Source organism: Condylura cristata, unplaced genomic scaffold (assembly GCF_000260355.1).
Source record: "Condylura cristata isolate star-nosed mole 26May11 unplaced genomic scaffold, ConCri1.0 scaffold00040, whole genome shotgun sequence".
In the NCBI taxonomy this organism is placed as follows: Eukaryota; Metazoa; Chordata; class Mammalia; order Eulipotyphla; family Talpidae; genus Condylura; species Condylura cristata.
In genome coordinates this window covers 5448510-5472338 of record NW_004567141.1, presented here as the reverse complement: position 1 = coordinate 5472338, position 23829 = coordinate 5448510, and the positions used below count along the sequence as shown (strand labels likewise).

The 23829-nt window shown below is 49.5% G+C and overlaps 1 protein-coding gene across 1 annotated transcript in view; it reads left to right on the top strand.

The window, feature by feature from the left end:
* The window catches only part of IQGAP3 (IQ motif containing GTPase activating protein 3), a 37994-nt gene that overhangs the window by 3685 nt on the left and 10480 nt on the right, over nt 1–23829 (top strand). Inside the window, exons 2-24 of the mRNA XM_012733273.1 lie at nt 3782–3938; nt 4540–4617; nt 6079–6155; nt 6770–6837; nt 6929–7042; nt 7269–7447; nt 7866–7944; nt 8508–8671; nt 9224–9311; nt 11381–11544; nt 12894–13051; nt 14399–14520; nt 14616–14779; nt 16438–16528; nt 17320–17487; nt 17578–17717; nt 17815–17985; nt 20838–20921; nt 21072–21143; nt 21237–21306; nt 22163–22371; nt 23046–23198; nt 23511–23674. Coding sequence (XP_012588727.1) covers nt 3782–3938; nt 4540–4617; nt 6079–6155; nt 6770–6837; nt 6929–7042; nt 7269–7447; nt 7866–7944; nt 8508–8671; nt 9224–9311; nt 11381–11544; nt 12894–13051; nt 14399–14520; nt 14616–14779; nt 16438–16528; nt 17320–17487; nt 17578–17717; nt 17815–17985; nt 20838–20921; nt 21072–21143; nt 21237–21306; nt 22163–22371; nt 23046–23198; nt 23511–23674 — 2934 coding nt within the window. The remainder of the gene's footprint in view (nt 1–3781; nt 3939–4539; nt 4618–6078; nt 6156–6769; nt 6838–6928; nt 7043–7268; nt 7448–7865; nt 7945–8507; nt 8672–9223; nt 9312–11380; nt 11545–12893; nt 13052–14398; nt 14521–14615; nt 14780–16437; nt 16529–17319; nt 17488–17577; nt 17718–17814; nt 17986–20837; nt 20922–21071; nt 21144–21236; nt 21307–22162; nt 22372–23045; nt 23199–23510; nt 23675–23829) is intronic.

The window sequence follows — 23829 nt, the reverse complement described above, 5'->3', positions numbered from 1 at the left end:
TGTGGTTTTAATTTGCATCTCCCTTATTACGAGTGATGTTAAACATTTTTTCGTATGCTTGTTGGCCATCTGCATTTCCTCTTTGGAGAAGTGTCTTTTTAGCTCTCCTGCCCATTTTTTGATGGGGTTGTTTACTTTATTTTTCTCGAGTTTCGTCAGTTCTCCATATATTTTTGTGCGTATTGCCTTTATTCATTTATTTGACAAATGACTGTTTATGTGGGTCTGTTTATGAGGTCTATTCTGGCCCATCCATCTATTTGTTTTCTACTAATATCACATCTTGACTACAGTGACTCTAGTAAATTTTTTTTAGGTTTTATTTTTTATTTATGCATACAAGAGCTGGGGTGTAGGCCAGCAATATGGGGGAGTGGTGAGAGGATTCACCAGAGACAGAATGGGGAGCAGAGCAGGTGGATCCACTGAAATACTCTGCCAAGGGGAGCAGCAGGCAAGACAGGAGAGATCTGTGTGCCATGTGGGCCACATGGCTGGGTGGGGATCAAATTCATGATGCAGATAGCTTCACAGTGCTGAGACTTAACCATTTGTACCAGCAGGGAGGCCCTGTAGGGAATCTTGAAGTTGGGTAGTATTAGTCTTTCAACTTTATTCTAGTATGTTAGCTATTCTGTGTCTTTTACCCCTTCATATGAATTTTAAAATCAGTATGTCAATATACACAAAATTTCTTGTAGGGATTTTGATTGGGCTTACATTAAATCTATAGAGGAAGTTGGGAAGAACTGACATCTTGACACTACAGAGTCTTTCTATTCATGAATATAAAATATCTATTTAGTTCTTTGATTTCATTCATCATAATTATATAGTTTTATTCATATAGATCTTGTACAGACTTCATTTTTGAGAAACATTGTATTCTTAATTTCAAATTATACTTGTCACTGCTAGAATACAAGAAAAGTGGTTGACTTTTCTATATTAATCTATATCTTGCAATCTTTATAATCACTGAAGTTCCTGGGAGTTGTTTCTTTTTTTTAAATCACATTCTTTCAGATTTTCTGCAAAGATAGTTGTATCATTTGCAAACAAAGGCAACATAATATCCTTTTGTTCTCCTACATATTCTATACATGTCTCTAAAATATATGGGTATTTGCTATATAACCATGCCATTATAATGCCCAACTAAATTACCCCATTAATCCTTGGAAAATCAACACCCAGGCTATTTTCAGAATTTCCTGATTCTCTAAAAAAATCCACATTTAAGGCTTTTCAACTTAAAAAGTATTGTATTAAGTTTGGTTGTACTGTCTCAATCATTTTTTAAAATAGATTTATTTTTATTTATTTATGCATATAAGAATGGGGTGTGGGCCAGAGGCATGGGGAGGGAGTGGGAGGATTCACTAGAGACAGAGTAGGGAGCAGAACAGGCAAATCTATTGAAGTACACTGTCAGGGGAGCAGCTGGCAAGATAGGAGAGGTCTGCTGCCTGCTCTGTGTCAGCTCCCTGGCTGGGGATCGAACTCAGACTGCAGTAGCTGCCCAGAGCTTGATAGTGCTGAGACTTAACCCCTTGAGCCACTAGGGAGGCCCTCTCTTAATCATCTTTAATTTAGAACAGCCCACTTTCCCTTTTCAGTTCTTTATGTCATTGGCTTATTGAAGAAACCAGGTCATTTGCTTTGTAGAACTCTCTATATTCTGTCTTTGTCTCCTTGTCACTTACCTTGTTCCTATATATCCATATTTCCTGTAAATGGATCTTGGCTCTGAAGTCTTGAGTGGGTTCGGATTCAACTTTTTTTATGGTATGCACTTCCTCTCACACCTTAGGTGGAATATGATGTTTTCTCGTCCCACTTTCAGTGATGCTAGTCTGACTCGGGAGCACATATTGTAAAACTTGATCTCTATTTTATAAACTTCCCTATTAACTTTTCAGCTAAGGCCTTCATCTGTTGTTGGTCATCATAGAATTTATTGGTTTATTAGAGTTGCAAAGTGACCATTTTTTCCCTCTGTTTTTCTTTTTTTTTTTAATAATAGTTTATTTTTACATCATTTTGTGTCTTTTTCCATCTCAGTTGTAATCCCCATGGGCTTCCCACTACCAGTTCACCCGTGTGCCATCACCATAGTCCAGTGTATTTCCCTTCTGCCCCCATTTTTTATCCCATTCCCCACTCCACTCCCATAAAACTTCTCTGGTATATAGTTGTTCATTATATTATTATTTTCTTCCCTGGTCCTTTACACTCCTGCTGTGAGTGAAACTCTCCAGTATTTTTCCTGATGCAAAGTGACAATTTTTTAATTGGCATTTCCCCCACACTTATCAGCTGAAATTCTTTCCTAAAGAAAAACTTTCCCGGGCCCTCCCTGGTGGTATAACGGGTTAAAGCGCAGTACTGCAAAGCTCTCCAAAGCCACTGCAGCACAAGTTCGATTCCTGGCCAGGGAGGTGACCCACATGGTGCAGCAGACCTCTCCTGACCCACCCGCTGCTTCCCCTTAGCAGTGTATTTCAGTTAATCTGCCTGTTCTGCTCCCTGCTATGTCTCTAGTGAATCCTCTCACCACCCCATCCCCGCACTTCTGGCTTGTACCGCAGTTCTTGTATGCATAAATAAATAAATCTTTAAAAAAGAAAAAGAAAAACTTTTCCTTATCATCTTAGGGATATTTGGTTACCTTGAAATTCAGTCTGCCTAGGAAAGGCAGGATACACTTAAATCTTTCCTTTTAATGAATATATTTTTAATGTTCTCCAAAAAAAATAGGTAGCAGGGATAGATAGGAAACCAGATGTTTGTAGCAGTGAAGGCATGGAGCAAGTGTGACTGGCTCTGTCTTTGAAAACAGACACTTTCTGGCCCTCCCTGGTACTGCAGCAGTTAAAACGCAGCACTGCAGCTGGCCGCAGCCACATCAGTGCCAGTTCGATCCCCAACCCGGAGGTGACCCACATGGCACAGCAGACCTCTCCTGTCTCTCCCCCCGCTCCCCTCAGCAGTGCACTTCATCAGTCTGCCTGCTCTGCTCCCTGCTCTGACTACAGTAAATCCTCTCACCACCCTTGCACCTCTGTCCTGTACCCCAGTTCTGTATGCATAAATAAATAAATCTTTAAAAAAGAAAACAGACACTTTCCTAGAGACCCAGTATGTGGAAACTTTGCAGATCCCAGCTGAAGAGCCCTTATTTTCTCCCTCATGCAACCACTAGCAATAATAACATTTTACATTTATATTCAAATAGAATTTTCACATTCATGAGCTCATTTAATCCTGGCAATTGGCAGGATGTATGGGTCATGTTATTTCCATTCTGCAGACTATAGATGAAGCTCAGAGAGGTGAAGTGGAGGTGCTGGGTGGGAAGCAGGTCTTCTGTGGGCTGTGACCTCCTCTTTGTGCTGCTCTTCCTCACGGGAGGGTTCTCCATTCCCTTCATCATCATCGTCAAAGCTAGGTTATGGGCTGTATAGATCATTCAGGCAGATATGACCTTCCTTGGTTCTCAGAAAACATGCAGAATGAAAAAAGTGAGCAGATTCAGCTCCCAGGCATGATCTGGCAAGTGCAAGAGCTGTCAGGGAAGATTTTCTAGGTGACTGGAGGCAGGCGACTGACCAATCCAGGTGTTCAGGACAATTGGGAGAAAATGAGAACAGCAGGCAATGGTCAGAGAGTGGACAAAGTCAGGCTGTTTACTGGGGGCTGGGGCGGTGGAGGGTCCTGTGGTTAGATGGAACTGCTGCGGCCTGCCAGTGTGGGTCAGCGTGTGCTCTTGTCCCCTCAGCTGGATGGAGGCCTGCCTGAAGGAGGAGCTTCCTTCCCCAGTGGAGCTGGAGGAGAGCCTTCGGAATGGAGTCCTGTTGGCCAAACTAGGCCATTGTTTTGCACCCTCTGTGGTTCCCTTGAAAAAGATCTATGACTTGGAGCAGTTACGGTACCAGGTGGGGAAAAGAGGCCTCTACTTTCTCTCTTCTTCCCTTTAACTGCCCCTTCTCAAAGCTGAAAGATGGCAACATAATTATTGTCCAAACTGACACTAATGAAGATGAGAGAATAAAAGTGCTGGTAATCATTGCACAAGAACAACAAGTATCAATTGTGTCTCGCAGCCAGGAGGTGTGTATTAGCCTTGCCAGTTAAGGACACTTGCCTAGGTATGTTCTAAGGTGCCCCCGATATAAACCTTCCAAGAAGAATTTTCTATGCCCAGTCTACACTTGGAGGCTGTGGGTTTTGTCACCTTATGGTACCTGCAAGGTATTCTGCCCTTCCTTGCATTCTTCCCCGCCGTCCCCCAACCCATCCCAGTTACAGACTCTAGGATATTAGTCCCATCCCTGTGCATCCTTCCCAAGTGTCCAGCTGGGTCATCCATTCCTGATGGTTTCTGTCTGCCTAAGTGATTCTGTCCTGGGGGTGACAGAAAATGCATAGGGCAAGGCCCTCTGCCTCCCCCCTACCCCTTGAATCTCCTAGCTGTGGTCTGGGTTCTGGCCATAGGGAACCCTGAGAACTATGAAAATAGATTCTATTCTCTTTCAGGCAACTGGCTTGCACTTCCGTCACACAGACAACATCAACTTTTGGCTGTCTGCAATAGCCCACATTGGTCTGCCTTCGGTAAGAGTGGGCCTCAAGATTGGCTCTTTATCCTTCACCAGCCCCCAGCCCCACTCCCACCACACAGTCTCCTAGGGACCCTTTAGTGTCTTCTAAACTAACTTAGTCTGAGCACCAAGTTCCTTGGGGCTGTGTGGCTTTGAACCAGGTTACTTGGTCTCTGCCTCCACTATCCCGTGGCTAGAAGATGGTGAATGTGCACCGGCCCAAATTGTGTTCTGCGCAAGCTACCTTAGGCAGTGAGACCTGGGTGAACAAGGGCACACACATCCCAAGGGGGAGACCCCAGCTGACACATGCTATATGTCCTCTCACCCTTTGTCAGTGTATTTCTGACCTGTAAAAGGAGACCTGTAATCTCTGCCCTGTCTACCTTAGGTTGTCAGGAGTCATCACGACCTGAATAACTCACCCTTTGTGAGTTGGAAAGAACTACACAAATTAAGATAGGATAAGTGTATGACTTCTTTCTGCTTTGTTTTCTTAACTGCGATGAGAACTACCAGGCAAGGAAATGGCATTAAAGAAATAAGCTTGGTGGGAGGCAGGGACGTGAGAGGCCGCTTATCCCTTAGTAGGGCCGAAACACTTTCAGGTCTCCAGATTTGGTTCTTTCTTATGAATCTGAAGTAACCAAGAAGTGTTGAGGTTAGACCTTGTCACAGTTGCTCAGTGGCCTGGGAAGCCATGCCAGGGCAACTCAATTTTTATTCCTTTATGTATTTTTAAGATTTATTTACTTATGCATACAAGAACTGGGGTACAGGCCAGAGGTGTGGGTAGTTATAGGAGTCACTAGAGACAGAGTGGGGAGCAGAACAGGTAGATATACTGAAACACACTGCTGAGAGGAGCAGTGGGCAGGTCTGGAGAGGTCCGCCATGCCATGTGGGTCAGCTCCCTGGGCAGGGGTTGAACTCATGCTGCAGTGGTTGTGATAATTTCACATAGGGTTGTGGTTTAACCCATTGTGCTACCATGGAGGGCCCCGCCACTTAGTTTTTGAAGGGACCCACCCTCCAACTGTGTTGGCAGTCAGGGATGTTATACTTCACCCCTTGGTCTTTGGCAACATATGCCACATTGGTCTCTCTGAGGGTACAGCCAGCTTTCTGCTTGCACCTTTCCGGATAGAGTTTGATGTATGGTGCCCAGGCTCACTGTGTCGACAGGACAGACAGACAAACAGCGTTTATCTTGGAGTATATGAGCCACATCCTATACCCTGGATTGCCTTGTCTGGTATTTGCTTAATCTGCAGTTGTGTGTTTGTGGCCAGTGCCATCATTTACTCTGGACTGGCTATATAGATGGTAGGGGAGACTGACCTAGAAGCCCAGGCCAGAAGGAGCACACATTCTAGGTGAGAGCGGACATGCCCTCTTCAGCTGCCTACCTCCATATCTGGTGCTGCTAATTTAAGGTGCTGCAGTGGTACTAACTGGCTGATTTCTCCCCTAGACCTTCTTCCCAGAGACCACAGACATCTATGACAAGAAGAACATGCCCCGAGTAGTCTACTGCATTCACGCACTCAGGTGAGACAGCCCAGACTTTGTCATCTAGCTTTCTCTTCATGGATGCAGCTAACAATAACAGCAGGAAGGGTGGAAGGTTGACCACAGCAAGCCCTTCTCATGAGAGAGAAACTTTAGGTTTACATAGTTGTATTAGATTTACATGCGTGTGTGTGGGCACATTTAAGGGTAGGGAAGAGTTTTTAGCTTGTGACTGGGGCACAAAGGAATCAGAACAATATCCAGCAAGAGTGTCATGTACAAGTCACTTAGTGTGAACTGGGGCGGTTGTTTGTTCCTACTCACAGTCACACTGTGGTTAAATCACGGAGTGACCATTTCCAGTGTCCCTAGCTTCTTTTCCTGTGTCCTTTCAAGCTTCTGTACTCTGGCTCAGTGTGTCTCCACTTGTTTTTCCCTTTCTACCTTCTCTTTCCATCCAGTGATGCTCCCTGCTCTGTCAAGCCTTCCCAAACCCTCTACCTCCGACAGGGTCTTATTCTCTTTCATAGCACTTGCCTCTGGCTGACTTAAAGAACACCCCTCCCTCAGGACTGAGAGTAGCCTGATCGTCTGCAAACCCAGCATGGGAAGTATGTCAATGAATAGGCTCCAATGTCTTCCGTTCTTTTCAGTCTCTTCCTTTTCCGTCTGGGATTGGCCCCACAGATACATGATCTGTACGGGAAGGTGAAGTTCACAGGTACGCCCAGAGCCTTCCCCAACCTCATAGCATGTCCAGGCGGGGCCTTGGGGGTTTCTGGGCCTGATGAAGAGCACCTGTGTCATTGCAGCTGAGGAACTCAGCAACATGGCCTCTGAACTGGCCAAATATGGACTCCAGCTGCCTGCCTTCAGCAAGATTGGGGGCATTCTGGCCAATGAGCTCTCAGTGGATGAGGCTGCAGGTAGGGACAGACCTCTGCCCTGCTAGAGGTGATTGCAAGTGACAGTGGGGGGGACTCGGCCCGCCGCCTTTGATTGTTGGGTATGTCTCATCCACAAACAGGGCCATCAAGCCACCTTATTGGCCCGGCACCTGTGGGGAGAAAAGGGGCGTGATGTACAGAGCAGCCTGCAACTGGCCTGGGGTTTGTTGTGGCTTCCTGACCTTGTTTCAATGTCCCCTCCCAGTCCATGCCGCTGTTCTTGCCATCAATGAGGCAGTGGAGCAAGGGGTAGTGGAGGACACCCTGGCTGCTTTGCAGAACCCTAATGCTCTGCTGGGAAATGTTCGCGAGCCCTTGGCAGCCATCTACCAGGAGCTGCTGGCCCAGGCCAAGATGGAGAAAGCTGCCAATGCCAGGAACCGCGTAAGGAGGCACCTAGAATGCAGGGGTTGAAGCCGACAAGCTTGAGTGAACCAGGACTCCTGTCTGTCTTGTCTCTAGTTTCCTTAGCTGTTTAGAAAAACTGTTGTTTGTCAGTTATTTTAAAGGAGAACAGTGAGAATGCAGAAGAGAAGAGACACTGGGGGATTGGGTATTCCAGGAAGGCTGAGAGGTTCTGGAATATAGAACTGGGTGAGAACTTCCCTGAATATTCTGAAGAGTGGTTTGATTCACCGTTCATGCCATGAGATTAGACCCTCAATTTCCTAGATAGCTTCTGACCACACTAACCTTTGGCCTTGGGGAGATCCCCAAAAGTATAAATAGGTATAGACAGGGAGAGGGGCAGGTAGAGACTGATTTGGTTTTCCCAGGTTCCCACCCAGTGTGTTTTTTACAGGATGCTGGAGAAAACCAGGACATCTATGACTGCTACCTAACTCAGGCTGAAATCCAGGGCAACATCAACCGTGTCAATGGTAAGAGAGATAGACCACAAGGGATTTGGAGGTACTTCAGGATAAACCCCTGCTCTGGGAGGTTTGGGGATGTCTTTTCCTAGAACAGAGACCCCATGATCTCACTTGGACCAACCCTTATTCCAGTTTAAGATGAAAATTCAGGTTGTCTGTGTTCTACTTTCTGACTATCGATGTCTGGAGAAGTGGCTCCTGTTAAAGGGGTGTCTGTTTCATGGAGATTTTTGGAGAGGGCAGAGCGATTGGTGCTGGGAGCAGTTAGCTCTAGTCCTTCCACAAGGGAGTGGAAATGGGGAGGAAGAGATCAGGCAGGAAATGCGCTTGAAGACCAGAACAGAGTGGGCACCTGCTTATTTGGGTCAGGACATCCTCAGGTGGTGGGTCAGGAAGGCTGTGAAGATCAGACTGAAGAATTTGGGCTGGACCAAATGTGTACTGGAAAGGTGGGGGCAGCGGTGGGGATAACTGGGCAGACAAGAAGAAGGCAGATTCCTAGGCCAGGATGGTAAGGGGTGGACTTTCTCAGACAGTCCATTTTGGAATCTTGGTCTTTTTCATTTCAGTCCATGGAGCACTAGAAGTGGTTGATGAGGCCCTGGAAAGACAGAGCCCTGAGGCCTTGCTTAAGGCCCTTCAAGACCCTGCACTGGCCCTTCAAGGAGTGAGACGAGACTTTGCTGATTGGTACCTGGCACAGCTGAGCTCAGACAGAGAGCAGAAAGCACAGGTTGGGCTTCGCTGGCTGCACCTCCTCTAAGACGGGTGGGCTCTTCTTCCAGCATTACCACTGTCAGTTCTTGGTATTCAGTAAGTGCTGATGACACGTTTAAATGGTTAGGTCAGGGGAGTCACAAAACAAGTAAGTAAATAAATGGTTAGATTACCCCAAAGCCCAGTAATCTGGACTGATCAGCTTCTCCCCTGAGAGTCTTTCAGATTTACTGGCGATGGGGGAGGGAGGGGTTCTAGTAGGCAGTGACAAGCTCCCCCATTGCTAAATTGGCTCCTCAACTTAGCAGTCTGATTTCAGTGCTACTAACTCTCTCTCTCCTTGACATTCTACATTTGTGGTACCTATGTTGTTTCAGACCTTGCTAAATCATAAAAGTCTGAGGTTAGAGACTGGTTAGTAGAGCCGGTGCGCCAGGTTTATTGGCCTAAAGGGGAGAAGCAGGTTTGCAGGAGGGTGAGTGGTGGGGCTGAGTGCTCCTGCTGGCAGCTCCTGGAGCAGGTCAGCGCCCCAGGAGGATCCTCTCTACTGCAAGCTTCCCTCTTTCAGGAGCTGGGCCTGGAGGAGCTTCTGGAAAAGGAGGAGGTCCAAGATGGTGTGACTGCAGCCAACATGAAGGGTGATCAGGAGCAAGCCAGTAAGTCAGTTCTAGACTCTTACTGGCTCTTGGACCCTTTGCCAGCTTCTGTGTGACACAATGCAAACCGCCGCCTGACCTCCACCTGGCGAGGGCTTCCTCCCCTAGGGGGTGTGCCTCTTTCCTGGCTCTCTCAGTGTCCTGGAGGGACACTGCAGACTGGTTCATCATGGCCTTAGAGATAATGGAAATCAGTACTGTCCAGGCTGGACTCCTGGGCATGCCGCTTCCTTCCAGGCGACTCCCTTGTATTTTGGCAGTTTTAGCCTGCAGCAGTTTTCTGTGGGGTCTGAAATGTATTGATCTCTCAGATGAGAGAAAAATTCCTGATCCAACTGTTTTCCTTAAAAACGCTGTATAGAAATATAATTCTTACTAACAGCATGTGAGTCAGTGATTGCCTCCCTCCTAGGGAGCAAGAGAGGAGAGAGGGGTGCAAAGGCCCCATGCAGTAGCCTGTGGCCACCAGACCTGCTGCGCTTGCTTCCCTGGTTTTGACTTGTCAGCTTTGACGTCGCTCAGTAACCGTTTGCCTTAGCCAGGACTTTCTTTTCAGCTTGCATGGCCCCCCGGCACTCCTGAGGAACTGCCCGCCGTGTCGCTTAGCTCATTCCCACAGCTGCGCCAAAGTCATCTTTCCAGCACAGATCTGATTGACCTTCTTTGTTGAATATCTTCAGACCTTGGGGGCTCGTCATTATTTATTGTTGGCTTTAATAAGACCTTTCCTGAGCTCTCCCCACTCCCTTCTCTTCAGCCCAAGAGCCTGCCCCTAGCCCTCCTACCACCGGGTCTCTAGTCCTCTGGATTTTGCTTCTCCCACATTTTCACCTGTCGGAAGCTACTGAAAACTTCCTCCAGAGCTGCCTGCAATATTTCCTCCTCTGTGAAGTCATCCTACTCGCTCCCACTGGAATCCCTCCTCCCTTGCACTGCCCTAGCATTTGGGGAGGGGGAAGCACCTCGCAGCAGAGGCAGCAGGGCTCTAAGGTATTTGTATTCATTCTCCCCAGTCGATGTGTGCTCCCTGGTGCCAGTGACCCTATCTGCTTGGTATTTTGTAAGACCTAGTGCTTGGCAGCTGAAACTACATTGATGCACTGTGACCCTTTTTAATTTATTCTGTCCCTTTACAGCCCAAATGGCTTTGCTTTTTGATGCTAGCTCTTTTTACCTCCGTGCATCCCTAGAACCTCTTGACTATCTTCATCTAGTTACCTTCCATAGCCTCCTGTCAATCTATTTCTCACCTCCTTAGGAGCTCACTACCCTGTGATGTCACTCCGGGTACCTGCTGAGTTACTCAGCTTCTAAGCCTGCTAGATTGCTTTTCAAAGAGTCTTCTTAAAGCTACCCAGCCCCTTTTCCTCCTGGACATATTTTTTCAAAGATTTATTTATTTATGCATACAGAACTGGGGTACAGACCATAGGTGCAAGGGTAGTGATAGGATTCACCAGAGACAGTGGGGAGTAGAACAGGCCAACCGATGAAGTACACTGCTGAGGGGAGCAGCGGGCAAGACAGGAGAGATCTGCCATGCCATGTGGTTCACCTCGGGCAGGGACCGAACTCGCACTGAAGCAGCTGCAGCCACCTTCATAGTGCTGCGCTTTAGCCTGTTGCGCCACCAGGGAAGACCCTCCTTGACATTAGAAAAACATTTTTAGGCCCTCCCTGGTTAAAGCACAGCACTGAGAAGCTGGAGCCACTTCTGCATGAGTTCGAATCCCGCCTGCCGGGGAGGTGACCACATGGCGAGGCAGACCTCTCCTGGCCCGCCCACTGCTCCCCTCAGCAGTGTACTTCGTAGATCTGCCTGTTCTGCTCCCCACTCTGTCTCTGGTGAAGCCTCTCGCCGCCCCTGAGCTTCTGACCTGTACCCCAGTTCTGTATGAACAAATAAATAAATCTTTAAAAAAAAGAAAAGAAAAACATTTTTAACCTGTCAGAACAGTTTTCAAGAGCAATTGCAAAGCTGTTTCCCCTCGTGATCCCCATCAGAACCTACTGGGCCTAGAGTAGAAATGGCACTGAATGGCCAGTATAGCCTCTCTCCTCCTCTGCAGTGCTCTGGGCTGTACAGAGGATCAATAGGGCCATCCAGAGGGGAGTGGCTGCTGAGACTGTGAAGGAGCTGATGTGCCCTGAAGCCCAGCTGCCTCCGGTATACCCCTTTGCCTCAACTCTGTACCAGCAGGAGCTGGCAGTGCTCCAGAAGCAGCAGGAGGGGGTAAGCCACAGAAATGAGGGCTTAGCTCTTGGCTTCCGGAGCAGGGATCAGTCCTGTCCATAGCAGCCTCGGGAGCGCTCTCGCATGATGGCAGGAGTTAGGGTCGGGAGGAGGGCTACCATCCTGTGTGTATTGCTCAATACCCTGAGCAAACACTGCTTTACACTCTCATTTAATCTTTACAAGAACCCTGTAAGGTGTTATTGTTTCTCTTAGAGATTAGGAAACTGAGATGCAGAGGTTAAGTAACTTTCCCAACACTGCTGTGACTAGAAGTGAGTTAGAGTAGCTGTCCTACAGAGAAGGGAGTGAGTACAGAGCCAGACATACTGCAGGTACTGAAGTAATTGCTCTGCTGTCCCACTTCAGCCCTGTCCACACAGCTTCCCTGGCAGTGAGGAGACAGGTCTCTCCCAGGTGAACTCCCAGTATACCTGAGGACCCAGAGAGGGAAGAGTAGATGATGTAAGTGAAAGAATTTAGACCAGGAAAATGGCGGGCAAGGAACTAGGAGTAAATCTGGAAGGCTTCCTGGAAGAGAGAAGACTCAGTAGAGAGTCATCCCCACAGCAGGCCCTTATAGCACACTGACCCCAGGCACAGCCCTCAGGGAGGGCATAGTCGCAAGACCAGAGTTTATGATGAGGAGACATAAAATAAGTACTAAGAGGTAAAGCATAGTGACTAAGGTTGTGGAAGTTACAGCCAGAACCACCCAAGTTCTGACTCTGCTGCTGCCTAGCTTTGCGACCTTGAGCAAGTCATGTACTTTCAATTCATATGTCAACTGAAAACAGTAACATACTTACTTTATAGGGTTATTGTAAGAGCTAGATGGGTTAACATGTGCTTAGAAACAAGCCTGGGTTTAAGTCTTAGCTGTTGTTATTATTTGCAGCATTCTGTTTGTATAGGACAGGACGGTACTCCAGATAGAGGGAGCAGCAGAGCAGCTGCCTGGAAAGGAGAAGACTGGGCAGGGAAAAGGACAAGGCCTGGCGCTGGGACAGTGTGGACATGCCTGCTTTCACTTCCTCTCCGAAGGCCCAGGAGCTTCTAGATGTGTGGGTGGGACTAGAAAAAGACTGGTAGAGCCCACTGGCTGAGTGTGGGCTCTAGAACTGAGCAGTCAGGTTTCATTTACATCACAGGTGTGTACGGGCTCACCTGTGAAACATGAAATACACTGAGCGCCCAGTAAGCCATTCCCAAGTGTCCAGTATAGTAACTGTTAGTGAATGAATCATGAATGTGGGCTTGGGGGCAGACACTGGGGCCTGGGGGAGCTTTAGGGTCGGGATGGCAGGCCCTTCACCAGCCCCCTTGGTTGGGCTTCTCCTCCATCACAGGAGCTTGACCAGGAGGAGCTCTTTGTGGCTGTAGAAATGCTCTCAGCGGTGGTCCTGATTAACCAGGCCCTGGAGGCCAGGGATGCCAGCGGCTTCTGGAGCAGTCTGGTGAACCCTGCCACTGGCCTGGCTGAAGTGGAAGGAAACAATGCTCAGCGGTGAGAAGGATTTAGCCACGTGTTGAGAGAGGGGGGATGGCAGGAATGGAGCCAAGACTCCGAGCGCTGGCTGGAGATTCATCTTCTGTGTGAGGCCCTGCTCTTGGACCAGCCCACCTCCGGGCCTGTTTGCCGGCCTATGGTTTTTCCTGAGAGTGGGTGGTTCACGGTCATTATTCCCCTGTCCTCTTTATTCATTCTTTCATGTGAAGGCTTGAGCACCCACTCACATGCCAGATACTATTCTGAGTGCTGGGAAACAACAGTGAACAAAACAAAGTTCCTGCTCTCATCAAACTTAGTTAGGGAAACAGACAAAAAAACAAACCTAGTTGAGGGAAACAGACAAAAAAACAAGTCAGATGAGTAGAAGAGAAGAGTCACTGTGGCGAAAATAACATGACAAAGGGATTGAAGAAGGGGGGCATGGTGTATCCGTTTTACACAGAGTGGCTGTGGGAAGGAAGGGAGTCACTTTAGAGAGACATAGAAAACATAGGTGATGGCCATGAGACTATCTGGGACACAGGCCCTGAGAAGAAGTCAGCTTGGTGTGTTCTAAGAATGCCAGGTAGCCACGTGGCAGGGTGGAGTGTGGAAGGGAGAAGAACGGGAGAGGAGGTAGTTGAGCCCCGACATGTGGCCCATGGCTTTCTCTCCAATTGAGGATGGATGCCAGGGGAGGGCTCTCAGCAAGGAGGGAGAGGATCTGACTACTTTTAACAGGACCCCCGGCTGCTGTGTAGGAGAGTTGGGGAGACCTGTTTGGTGTCTGTTGGAGTAATCGGGGAGAGATGATAGACGCTTGCCTAGGGTGGTAGTGGCAGAGGCAGTGAGGAGGAGGTGGATTTTAGGTATGTTCTGACAGCCATTTGGTTATGTGGTGGATCTGGGTGTGAGAGAGTAGAGTTGGATGTGACGCTGAGATTTTTGGCTGAGAGACTGTAATGGATATTCACTGTGATGGGAAAGAACATGGGAGACACAGGTCAAGCAGGAAACCAGGAGTCGAGCTGTGAGCTGTTAAAAGCACCTCACAAGGAGATCCGAGGAGGCAGCTGAGATGTGTGAATGCTCTGGAAGTGTGCTCTTGGCAGTCATTAGAACATGATTCAGGCCATGAGATTGGGAGAGATCACCTAGAATATGAGTGAGCAAGATCTCAGGCTGAGCCTAGGGGGTGCTCTGGTATTTAGCAGTGAGGGGGATTAGAACACCTGTGAGGTGAGAAGAGCACCAAGAGCGTATGGTGTTGTGGAGGCCAAGCGAGGGCAGTGATTCAGAAGTTCCCTGATTTCTGTCTGACATACTTGTACCGCTTATCGCACTCTCTCACCCTGCTGCCAGTTACTTTGATGCTCTGGTGAAGCTGCGACAGGTGCGTGGAATAGATGGAATCATGTTGAGCTGGAACGACCTACAGACCACTGTGAGCCAGGTCAATGCCCTTGTTCAGGAAGAGACCAATCGTGAGTGGCAGGGCCTGGGGAGCACAGCCCAAAATGGGCAGCCCTATCCTTTAGGCATAAGTCTGGGCCCTCTGCCCACTAGCTCTTTTTCCCAGAGGTCCTTGCTGTCAACCTCATCAATGAAGCTTTGGACCAAGACAGCCCCGAGAAGACTCTCTCTGCCCTGCTGCTTCCCACTGCCGGCCTGGATGGTGTCAGCCTCCCTGTTGGCCCTCGGTACCATCTCCTCCTTGTGGCAGCCAAAAGGCAGAAGGCACAGGTGAAGCTTGCACTAGCCACATTGGTCCTCGGAGCAAAAGAACATCCCATGTGGACAGAGTTGTACCCAGTTTGCATCCTGGGAGAACACCAGGGCAATAGGTTCTCCCCAGGGTGGGGTGCAAGAGGGGTTCTGATCTAATAGGGGCTGATGGCTCCCATTGCCAAAGCCCTGGACAGAGCTCCAGTTACCAGCCCAGAGAGGACATTGGGGGCCGTGTGTGGGAAGAACAAAGGCCTGAGACAGAACCCAGCTGGGTTTACTGCTCTGCCACTTAGTGACCATGTGACCTGAACATACCCTAACATCTCTGAGCTCTACTTATCCATCCGTAAAACACTGCCTACCTCCTCAGATGAAGGTAGAATCAGATGCTTCAAACTGTGACAGGGTTTTGAGCGTGTGACAGCAGAGTCTGGTTGAGGGCTGAGGTGGCCTAAAACCCTGCTCATGTTCCTCACTACTCTCTGTGTCATTACCCTCACCTGCAAGCAAGTGATGATAATGAACTTATCTGAGAGTTAGGGGATTTTTTTTTAAGGTTTATTTATTGGCCCTCCCTGGTGGTGCAGCGGGTTAAAGCACAGCACTAAGAAGCTAAAGCCACTTCCGCATGAGTTCGATTCCCGCCTGGCCTGGAGGTGACCACATGGCGTGGCAGACCTCTCCTGACCCGCCCGCTGCTCCCCTCAGCAGTGTACTTCGTCCATCTGCCTGTTCTGCTCCCCACTCTGTCTCTGGTGAAGCCTCTCACCCTCTGCATCTCTGGCCTGTACCCCAGTTCTGTATGAATAAATAAATAAATCTTTAAAAAAAAAAGATTTATTTATTGATGCATACAAGAACTGGGGTACAGGTGTGGTGGGTTAGAGGATTCACAAGAGACAGAGTGAGAAGCAGAACAGGCAGATTGAGGGGAATAGCAAGTGAGACAGGAGGGGTCTGCTGTGCCATGTGGGTCACCCCCTAGCTGGGAGTTGAACTTCTGCTGCAGTGGCTGGTGGTAGCTTCATAGCTCTGCTCTTTAAACCCTTGTGCCACCAAGAAGGCCACATAAATTAAAATCTGAAAAAATGTTAGTTCAGAAAGCCCATTACTGAAGTGAGTTGGGAGGGGTCCAGTGAGGATTTGGGGTTAGGTAAGATAAGAGCGGGATCTGGCCTGTCAGTGTTGCAGGTAAGGGCTCACTTGACCCATGGCCACTTGTAATCGCCCCCAGTACAAAAGCATGGATGGGAAGGAGAAAGTCAGGGTCAAAATTAGCCTTACAAGGTATGAACTTCCAAAAAAAAAGCTATGAACTTTCATTCCGCATGAAAGGCATAAGGACCGGGCACCAGGGGTGGGTCAGGGGAGCCTCCTATGTGGGCTCTACTTGGTCCATGCTGAGACACAGGGCAGAAAGTGATCTGTTGAGAAGGTGGATGCTGAGGGCTTAAAAGAGTTCTGGGGATGCTGTGCACAAGCTGAGTTGACGTTGGGCTGGCCTGAACGTAGGGTAGAAAGGAAGCTTGTAGGCCTGGCAGCAGGCCAAAGGTGAAGGTGCTGTCCCTGTGGCTCACATTATTGGCCTGCAGGTTGGTTCCTCTGAGCAGCAGGACCTCGGCATCTGGAGAGACCAGACTGGATGCTCATCTTTTCTCCTCTCGATTTACCAGGTGACGGGGGACCCTGGGGCTGTGCTCTGGTTGGAAGAGATCCGCCAAGAAGTGGTTAGAGCCAACCGGGATACTGAAACAGCTCAGAGAAGTAAGTGGCCAGCAGCGGCGCCAGAAGCAGAGGGGAGGGCCGGAGGTGGGCTCAGCAGAAGTCCAGTTAATCAGGCAGCCTTGCAGTCACCTCCAATGCCCCTCCAGCCGCAGAACAGAAAGGTTGCTGCTTGGACTAAAGGGTGGCGTTCCTGTGGGTCTGCTGGGCAGAAAACCTTGGGAGCCGAAGGCCATGGCCTTACCTGTGCTTTCCCCCACGATGGGAGCGTGTAACAGCGAGTGGTGGGCAGAATTTTGTCCCATTTTCAACTAATGGCTTGATTTGGGGTCCCACACTCAGCTCTGGTCAGAGGTTTAGTCTTGCATGCGGGAGGGGAGGGGTCGGCTCTGAGGAGAGTAGACAGGGTGAGCACACATGCACAGTGTGCGGTCGTGAGCTGAGTCTGAGGCCCCCCGGCCTGTTGCTGAGTGACTGGAACAGAGGTGCGACATTGCCTCTGCCACCTTCCTTGGACTTCACTCACCTGAGACGCTGCGCTGAGGCTTTCTGCCCATATCTTGCCTTTGAGTTTCTATGGGAGCTGATGTCTCTGCCAGACCCCGACCCCTGCCGCCCCCTCCAGGCAGACTTCCTTTATTGCCACTTTTCCTCCTAGCACAGCAGCTTGCTGCTGCTTCTCATCTGTGTCTGTGTCCTTCCTGAATAGTACCCTGTCCCCTCCATCAGATGGGGTGTTTTTATGTCCTCTGAATCTCTCCCCAGTGGACAGGACGGGGCCTGCGGGAGGAACTCAGGGAGGGACTGACTGCTCCCTCCTGATGCTTTGTCAGTGGCTCTCGGCGTGGCTGCCATCAATCAGGCCATCAAAGAGGGCAAGGCAGCCCAGACAGAGCGCGTGCTGAGGAACCCTGCTGTGGCCCTCCGAGGGGTGGTTCCCAACTGTGCTAGCGGCTACCAGCGAGTCCTAGAAGATATCATGGCAAAGAAGCACTGCCCAGGTAAGGGCCCAGCCTGGTCCTCTGCTTCTCGGCTGCCCCAGCCACCTCCTGCCTCCTCTTAGTCTCCTCTGCTTACTTTGCTTCTGTTAGGGGACGTAGCTTTCTGGGTTCCACATGACCTGAAGGATGGCACCACATACTACTTCCATCTGCAGACCTTCCAAGGGACCTGGGAGCAGCCCCTTGGCTGCCGCCTCAACACCTCCCATCTGACACGGGAGGAGATCCAGGTTGGCAGGGCCCCTGCCAGGAAGGAAGGGCACGGAGGGCGCCCCAGGAGAAGCCCGCCTGTCAGGGTGCCACAGGCCCTCTCTCGTGCCTCCACAGTCTGCCATCACCAAGGTCACCGCTGCCCATGACCGCCAGCAGCTCTGGAAGGCCAACGTCGACTTTGTCATCCGGCTCCAGGCCCGCCTCCGTGGTTTCCTGTCTCGGCAGAGATTTGCTGAACGTTCCCACTTTCTGAGGACCTGGCTCCCCGCAGTCATAAGAGTCCAGGTAGCAGGCTCTGGCTTTCTGCGTCATTAGGGCCGAGCGAACCCGAGCTTCAGGTTGTCCTCCCTACTTCCTTTTGCCAAGAGCAGTTAGGGAGATTTCTTTGGTCTCTGAACTTAGTAGTGGATTCTGGAGCCCAGACTACCTGAGTTTGAATCCCAGCTGTGTGACCTTGACAGATGACTTACTCTGGCCCAGTTTCCTCTGGAAATTCTAGTAGCTACCTTATTGGGCTGTAATGAAGTTTAAGTGAGTTAATGTCTGCAGTGCCTTGCGGGCAGGCAAGGACAGTGAAGTTCTAGTCGCCGCCGTCACCACCGCCATCCAGAGCGTAAGGGCTGCGAAGTGGAATCTGATTTACTAAGACACCAGGGTTAGACACTAGAAGAACTTCTGGCCAAAAAAATAGTGAAAAGCTGTTGGTGGTTAAACTTTATAGAAAAAAATCACTTAGGGAAAGAACTTCCGCTTTTCCTCTCCAGCTAGCCTTTTCCTTTTTCATTCGTCTAGCCTTCAGATGGCCCATCAGAGCTTCCAGGACTGGCCTCCCAGTGAATGGCACAGGAGGCCAACTGGGAAGATAGGCCTCAGCCTGGACACTCCATAAGGCAGGAGGGACAAATGGAGAGCTCCCCCGCTAGATAGGACCCCGAGGGCCTCGGAGGGATGTTGGCAGATTAAAGATACTTTAATAAACCTCTCCAAATGCCTGGTGTCTGCGAAGTTTGCCACTTGGAACTGAGCAAATGCCAAGTGGAGGGTGTGTGTGAGACATACAGAGGAGCGATCACATCCTCTCTCCCCCATCAGGACCTGGAATATAGTTATGTTTGATGTTGTGACAGTAGGGACATAAAGATAATGCCAGAGAACCCCAAGGGACACAGCTATACCAGCTAAGATTGGCAAACACTCGCTTATAACCTGGGGCATGCAGGGTGGTGACTGAGAGCTCAGGCTTTGGGCTCAGAGATTGGAGTTTGCCCCCTAGTCCTGTCACTTCCAGGTCAGTTGATGTGGGGCCCTTCAGCTCTCTCCAACACTCATTTCCTCGTTCAGAATGGTGACACTCGCCTCGTGTGCTCATTAGGGCGGTCAAATAGGAAAATTACTAGCAGCGTTCAGTGCAGTAAGCACCATTGGTGGTAGCCGCTATGAAATGTTACATTGTGGAGCTTTGGTCCCAAAACTTAAGCGAGACCTTAAGACTCACCACAAGGTGGTCTAAATTGGATTCTTCCCTCCTGGTCACAGGCCAGAGTATCACACCAATTCTAGGGAGCAGAAAAGCCACAGCAGGGGTAGGAGAGCGGTGGACTCAGAGGGCACAGTTGCTACCAATACAGGAGCCGTAGGGGCTCTGCCTGGGTCCTGGGAGGTCCAGAGTGGGCGGTGGCCAGAGCCTCAGGCTACCTGCCCTCCCCTGGGGAAGTAAGAGTCAGAGATGAGGCCATGTGGGTGTGCTGAGATTTAATCTCTCCTAAAAGTTCTGACCCTGACTGGGACCCCATTTAGAGTCTTGAATTCTAACCAGTCCAGATTGGTCCTTTTTCAGGGAGCACCCAGTGGTGGTGGGCAGGACCCCTCTGTTTTCACTCCAGCCCGCAAGGGCATGTCAGGCCACACCTGGAGTAGGAGAGGAAGGAATGAGGAGGAAAGGCATGAAAATGGGGTTTCCTGACTCCTAGGCTCCAAGGTGGCTTGCTGGTGCTTGGGGCCAAGCTGCCTCACTCATCTCCTATCCCCGCAGAGGGACACTCGGAACCCCAGGGGACAGCCTGGCCAGGGGAGCTAGATTGAGGACAGGCTGGGAGATTAACCAGCCAAAAGCAGATGCTTGTCATTCACCAAACTGCGAAGGTGTGGGGTCGATTACCCTCTGGAGCCTGAGCACACGGGATATTTGAGGTGGGCCCTAAGAAGTGGGAAGGATTTGGTGGGTAGAGGTGGCACTGGGGCAAGGATGGGCATAAGCAGGTTTAGGGGTAGTTAACCATTGATATGCTTAGGAGAAATGTCCATTCCCACTAGAATCCTTTAAAAAGCTAAGGGGCCAGTAGAAAGTTAGAAGTGTGGGACCAATCATTGAGAACTTATGGAAGAGAAATGGTCCAAGTGGTGATTTAGAAAATTAAATTCACACAAACTTGGGTGGTTCCTAGGAAGGAGGTCATGCTGAAAGGTAGCCATGAGGTATATTTTAGAGAACAAAGGGCACGATTTATGGGAAATTCTGACTGCAGCTCACCAGTTGAGGAGAGGCCACTGACTGACAATGAATTACTGGGGACCTTGTTGGGAAGATTTGCTTCCAGCTGGGCGGTGCAGTGGTAAAGGGAAGTGTGAGTAGTGAGACCGCTGCCCAGATGGCTGCTGGCAGAAATGGTGGTAGTTCTATGCCATGGTGTACCCCTAAAAACTTCTGTGTGATAGTGTGGGGGTGGTCGCTATAGGGGTGTGTGAGTGTATTTTGGGGGATCCAGCACATGCTTTGGTAAAGATGATGAGTGGGTGTATGCTTTCTTAGTATCTTTGAAGTTTGTGTCTTAGAGTTGAGTTTCTGTGAGGAGGTGTGGGTTAGTGTGGGGTATGTGTTTGTGTGGTGTGTGTTTGCACGTGTTCACATGTGCATTGAGACCAGGGAGTGGGGCAGAGAGCAATGAGGTTGGCTATGTGCACGTTTGGGCTCCCGCATAAAGTCAGAAGTTCCTTGAGAACAGGGCCAGTTTCCTCTTCCCACTCTAATTCTGCCCCTACTCCTGCCCCCTTCCCTGGAAATTCCATGCTTTCCCCATAAGCCTCTCAGGCTAGCAGGGACCAACTAAGGTTATCTCTTTTTCTCTCTTGATGTGCAGGCTCATTGGCGGGGCTACAGGCAGCGGAAGATTTATCTAGAACGGTTGCAGTATTTAAAGGCAAACGTGGATGCCGTGATCAAGGTAGCTATCATGGCTTGGGCAGGATTCTGTCCCCTGACAAGCCCTATGAGAACAACTGTTCAGCCCTCTCATCTCCTCGGAGATGGTGAGCTGGTCTGGGACTGAGAGGCCCTGAGCTGAGAGCGCTGAGGCAGCATTGTTTCCTCCCAGATCCAGGCATGGGCCCGCATGTGGGCAGCCCGGAGGCAATACCGGAGGCGTCTGGGCTACTTCCAGAAGAATGTGAGTCTCAACCTGCTTCTCCTGTCCCCACACTCAACCTTAAGACCAAGGCTAGGGCAAACGGAAACCCTTTCCCATCTGTGTTCATGGTAGGTCAATGCCATTGTAAAGATCCAGGCATTTTTCCGAGCCAGGAAAGCCCGGGGTGACTACAGGGCCTTAGGTAAGCTGCCTGCTCTCTCCTCTGGGTTGTGAAAAATGGCCTGGGCTTTCCTATCTATCTGTGTGTCTGTGACCTCGTGGGTTCAACAGAGAGTAGGGCAGAATACTTACAAACTGGGGAAATATTCTGGCCTCTGGGGCCCTCTTCTCTTCACAACAGCTGATCTCCCCAATCTCGAGTGATCTACCCTCTCTTTACCTAAGTGATCTCATCAGTAAATTATAATATACTGACCTCATAGGCTTGTTTTAAATAATTAAGGCACTTAGAATGTTTTCTGTCTCATAGTACACGAATTATATATATTCATTATTTCATTGTTATTTCCTGTAGCTTCACTCAGAGGCTTTACTTTCATCGGATACCCATTACAAACGGCTGAAGGAGACTCACCAGTAGATCCGACCTCCTTGCATTATAAAGCCTGAGCATTCCTCTGCCTGCTGCCACCCACTGCCCCCTCCCGACAGGCAGATGGTGTGGCACAGGCATGGCTGAGCAGAGGCGGATAGGTGGAAGCAAACTTGGGGTGAAGCGAGGAGTAAATCAGAGTTGGGGATCATCAGAGGGACCTTAGGCTGACTCTGATGTATGGGTAGGTCCAGGTTGGGGTGAATTCAGGAGTAAGGGAGGACAGTTCTTATGTCCTACCTGGTTATGAGGCCAGGAACAGAACTAGCAGGGAGGCTACCCACTGCCCTCTAACTGTAAGTAAAACCAGTTAGAACAGAACTGGCTTTGGGTTGTGCCGGCCTCAAGCGGAATGGGAACTGACCGTGGGGAAAAGGGTCAGGAGGTGGTAAGGACCGCTCCGGGGCGGGCATGCCTAATCCCGATGCCCTTCTCTCCCTGCCAGTCCACATGTCCCATCCCCCTCTCAGCGTGGTGCGCAGGTTCGCCCACCTCTTAAATCAAAGCCAGCAGGACTTCTTGGCCGAGGCGGAGCTACTGAAGCTTCAGGAAGAGGTAGTCAGGAAGATCCGGTCCAATCAGCAACTGGAACAGGACCTCAACCTCATGGACATCAAGATTGGCCTGTTGGTAAAGAACCGGATCACACTCCAGGTGAGGGGCCTGTGACCCTGGTCTCCCTGCCTTTGGAGAGGGAATGCTGGCCACTCTCTGGTTGCTAACCAAATATTTTTTAAATATCTGGGTTTTTTCACCTGGCTCAGTTCCTTGTTAAAGTGATTCTCTGCACTTCCAGTAACTTTGGGAGGCACATGATAAGTAGGAAGAGCCCTAGATATAATAAAATTGGAGTTCCTGGTTCTGTTGATTTGTTGTATGAGCCTGTGGCTGTTAACCTCTGAGTCCATTTTCCCATTAAATTGGAAATAATGAGTGCGCCCACCTCACTGGGCCAGAGGTAGACAGATATGCAACTCCTCAAATTGTGAATTACCACACCAACAAGCAGTGATGGAATAGAAGGGATACAGTGCTATCTCCTCCTGAAATTTATACAGCAGTCAAATAAGAAATAGCAAAAACAAAGAGACAAGATGTGTCAGCCTGGAAACCCATTGTTCCTGTGAACTCCTGCTGGAGGGCAGAGGTGCAGAGGGAAGCTCAGGGCTGGAAGGGCCCTTCCTCACCCTGGGGCCACTTACCTCCTTTGGCTCATGCCTTGAATGCCTTGAATAGCTGAAAGCTCTGGTTTTTCAATATGCTGGTTCTAGACCCTATGTTCTGTGCTAGCCTGGACTAATTGTGTATCTGCTCCCCCCACCTGGCAGGAGGTGGTCTCCCACTGCAAAAAGCTGACCAAAAAGAATAAGGAACAGCTGTCGGATATGATGGTTCTGGACAAACAGAAGGGGTTAAAGTCTCTGAGTAAAGAGAAACGGCAGAAACTGGAAGCTTACCAACACCTCTTGTACCTGCTCCAGGTGAGCAGAGGACTTCGGAAGATGCCCACCAACCCCTCAGGGTCTGGGACCTTGAGGCCTTCATGGCTGTGTTTTGGTCTCCATGTAAGGTATTGTTACAGGGCACCACCCTGTTACAGTATCATTTCCCACAATCCTAATGCCTAGACCCCAGGAAGAAAGACTGCCTCCTTCCATTTGTCTGGACTGTCTCCTGCACCCCTGAGACAATTGGACAGTGCTTTGTCCAGCCCAAGTTTCCACTGGAAAGCCTGTCTTTACTTGATGGCTGTCCTTGAGATACACTATCAGCCGTTTCTGTCTCCCCTGTAGACTCATCCTATCTATCTGGCCAAGCTGATTTTCCAGATGCCACAGAACAAAACCACCAAGTTCATGGAGTCAGTGATTTTCAGCCTGTATAACTATGCCTCCAACCGCCGCGAGGCCTACCTTCTGCTCCAGCTGTTTAAGACCGCACTCCAGGAGGAAATCAAGTAGGTTTTCCAGATGCCAAGGAATGGGAAGAGCATGGGCTCAGAGACACCACTGTTGGCTCCTTCACCAGGCCACAGCTTATTGAGGTTTGAAGATAGAAATGGAACCAAAAGACTTATTTTATATACATATATATATATATATATATATATAT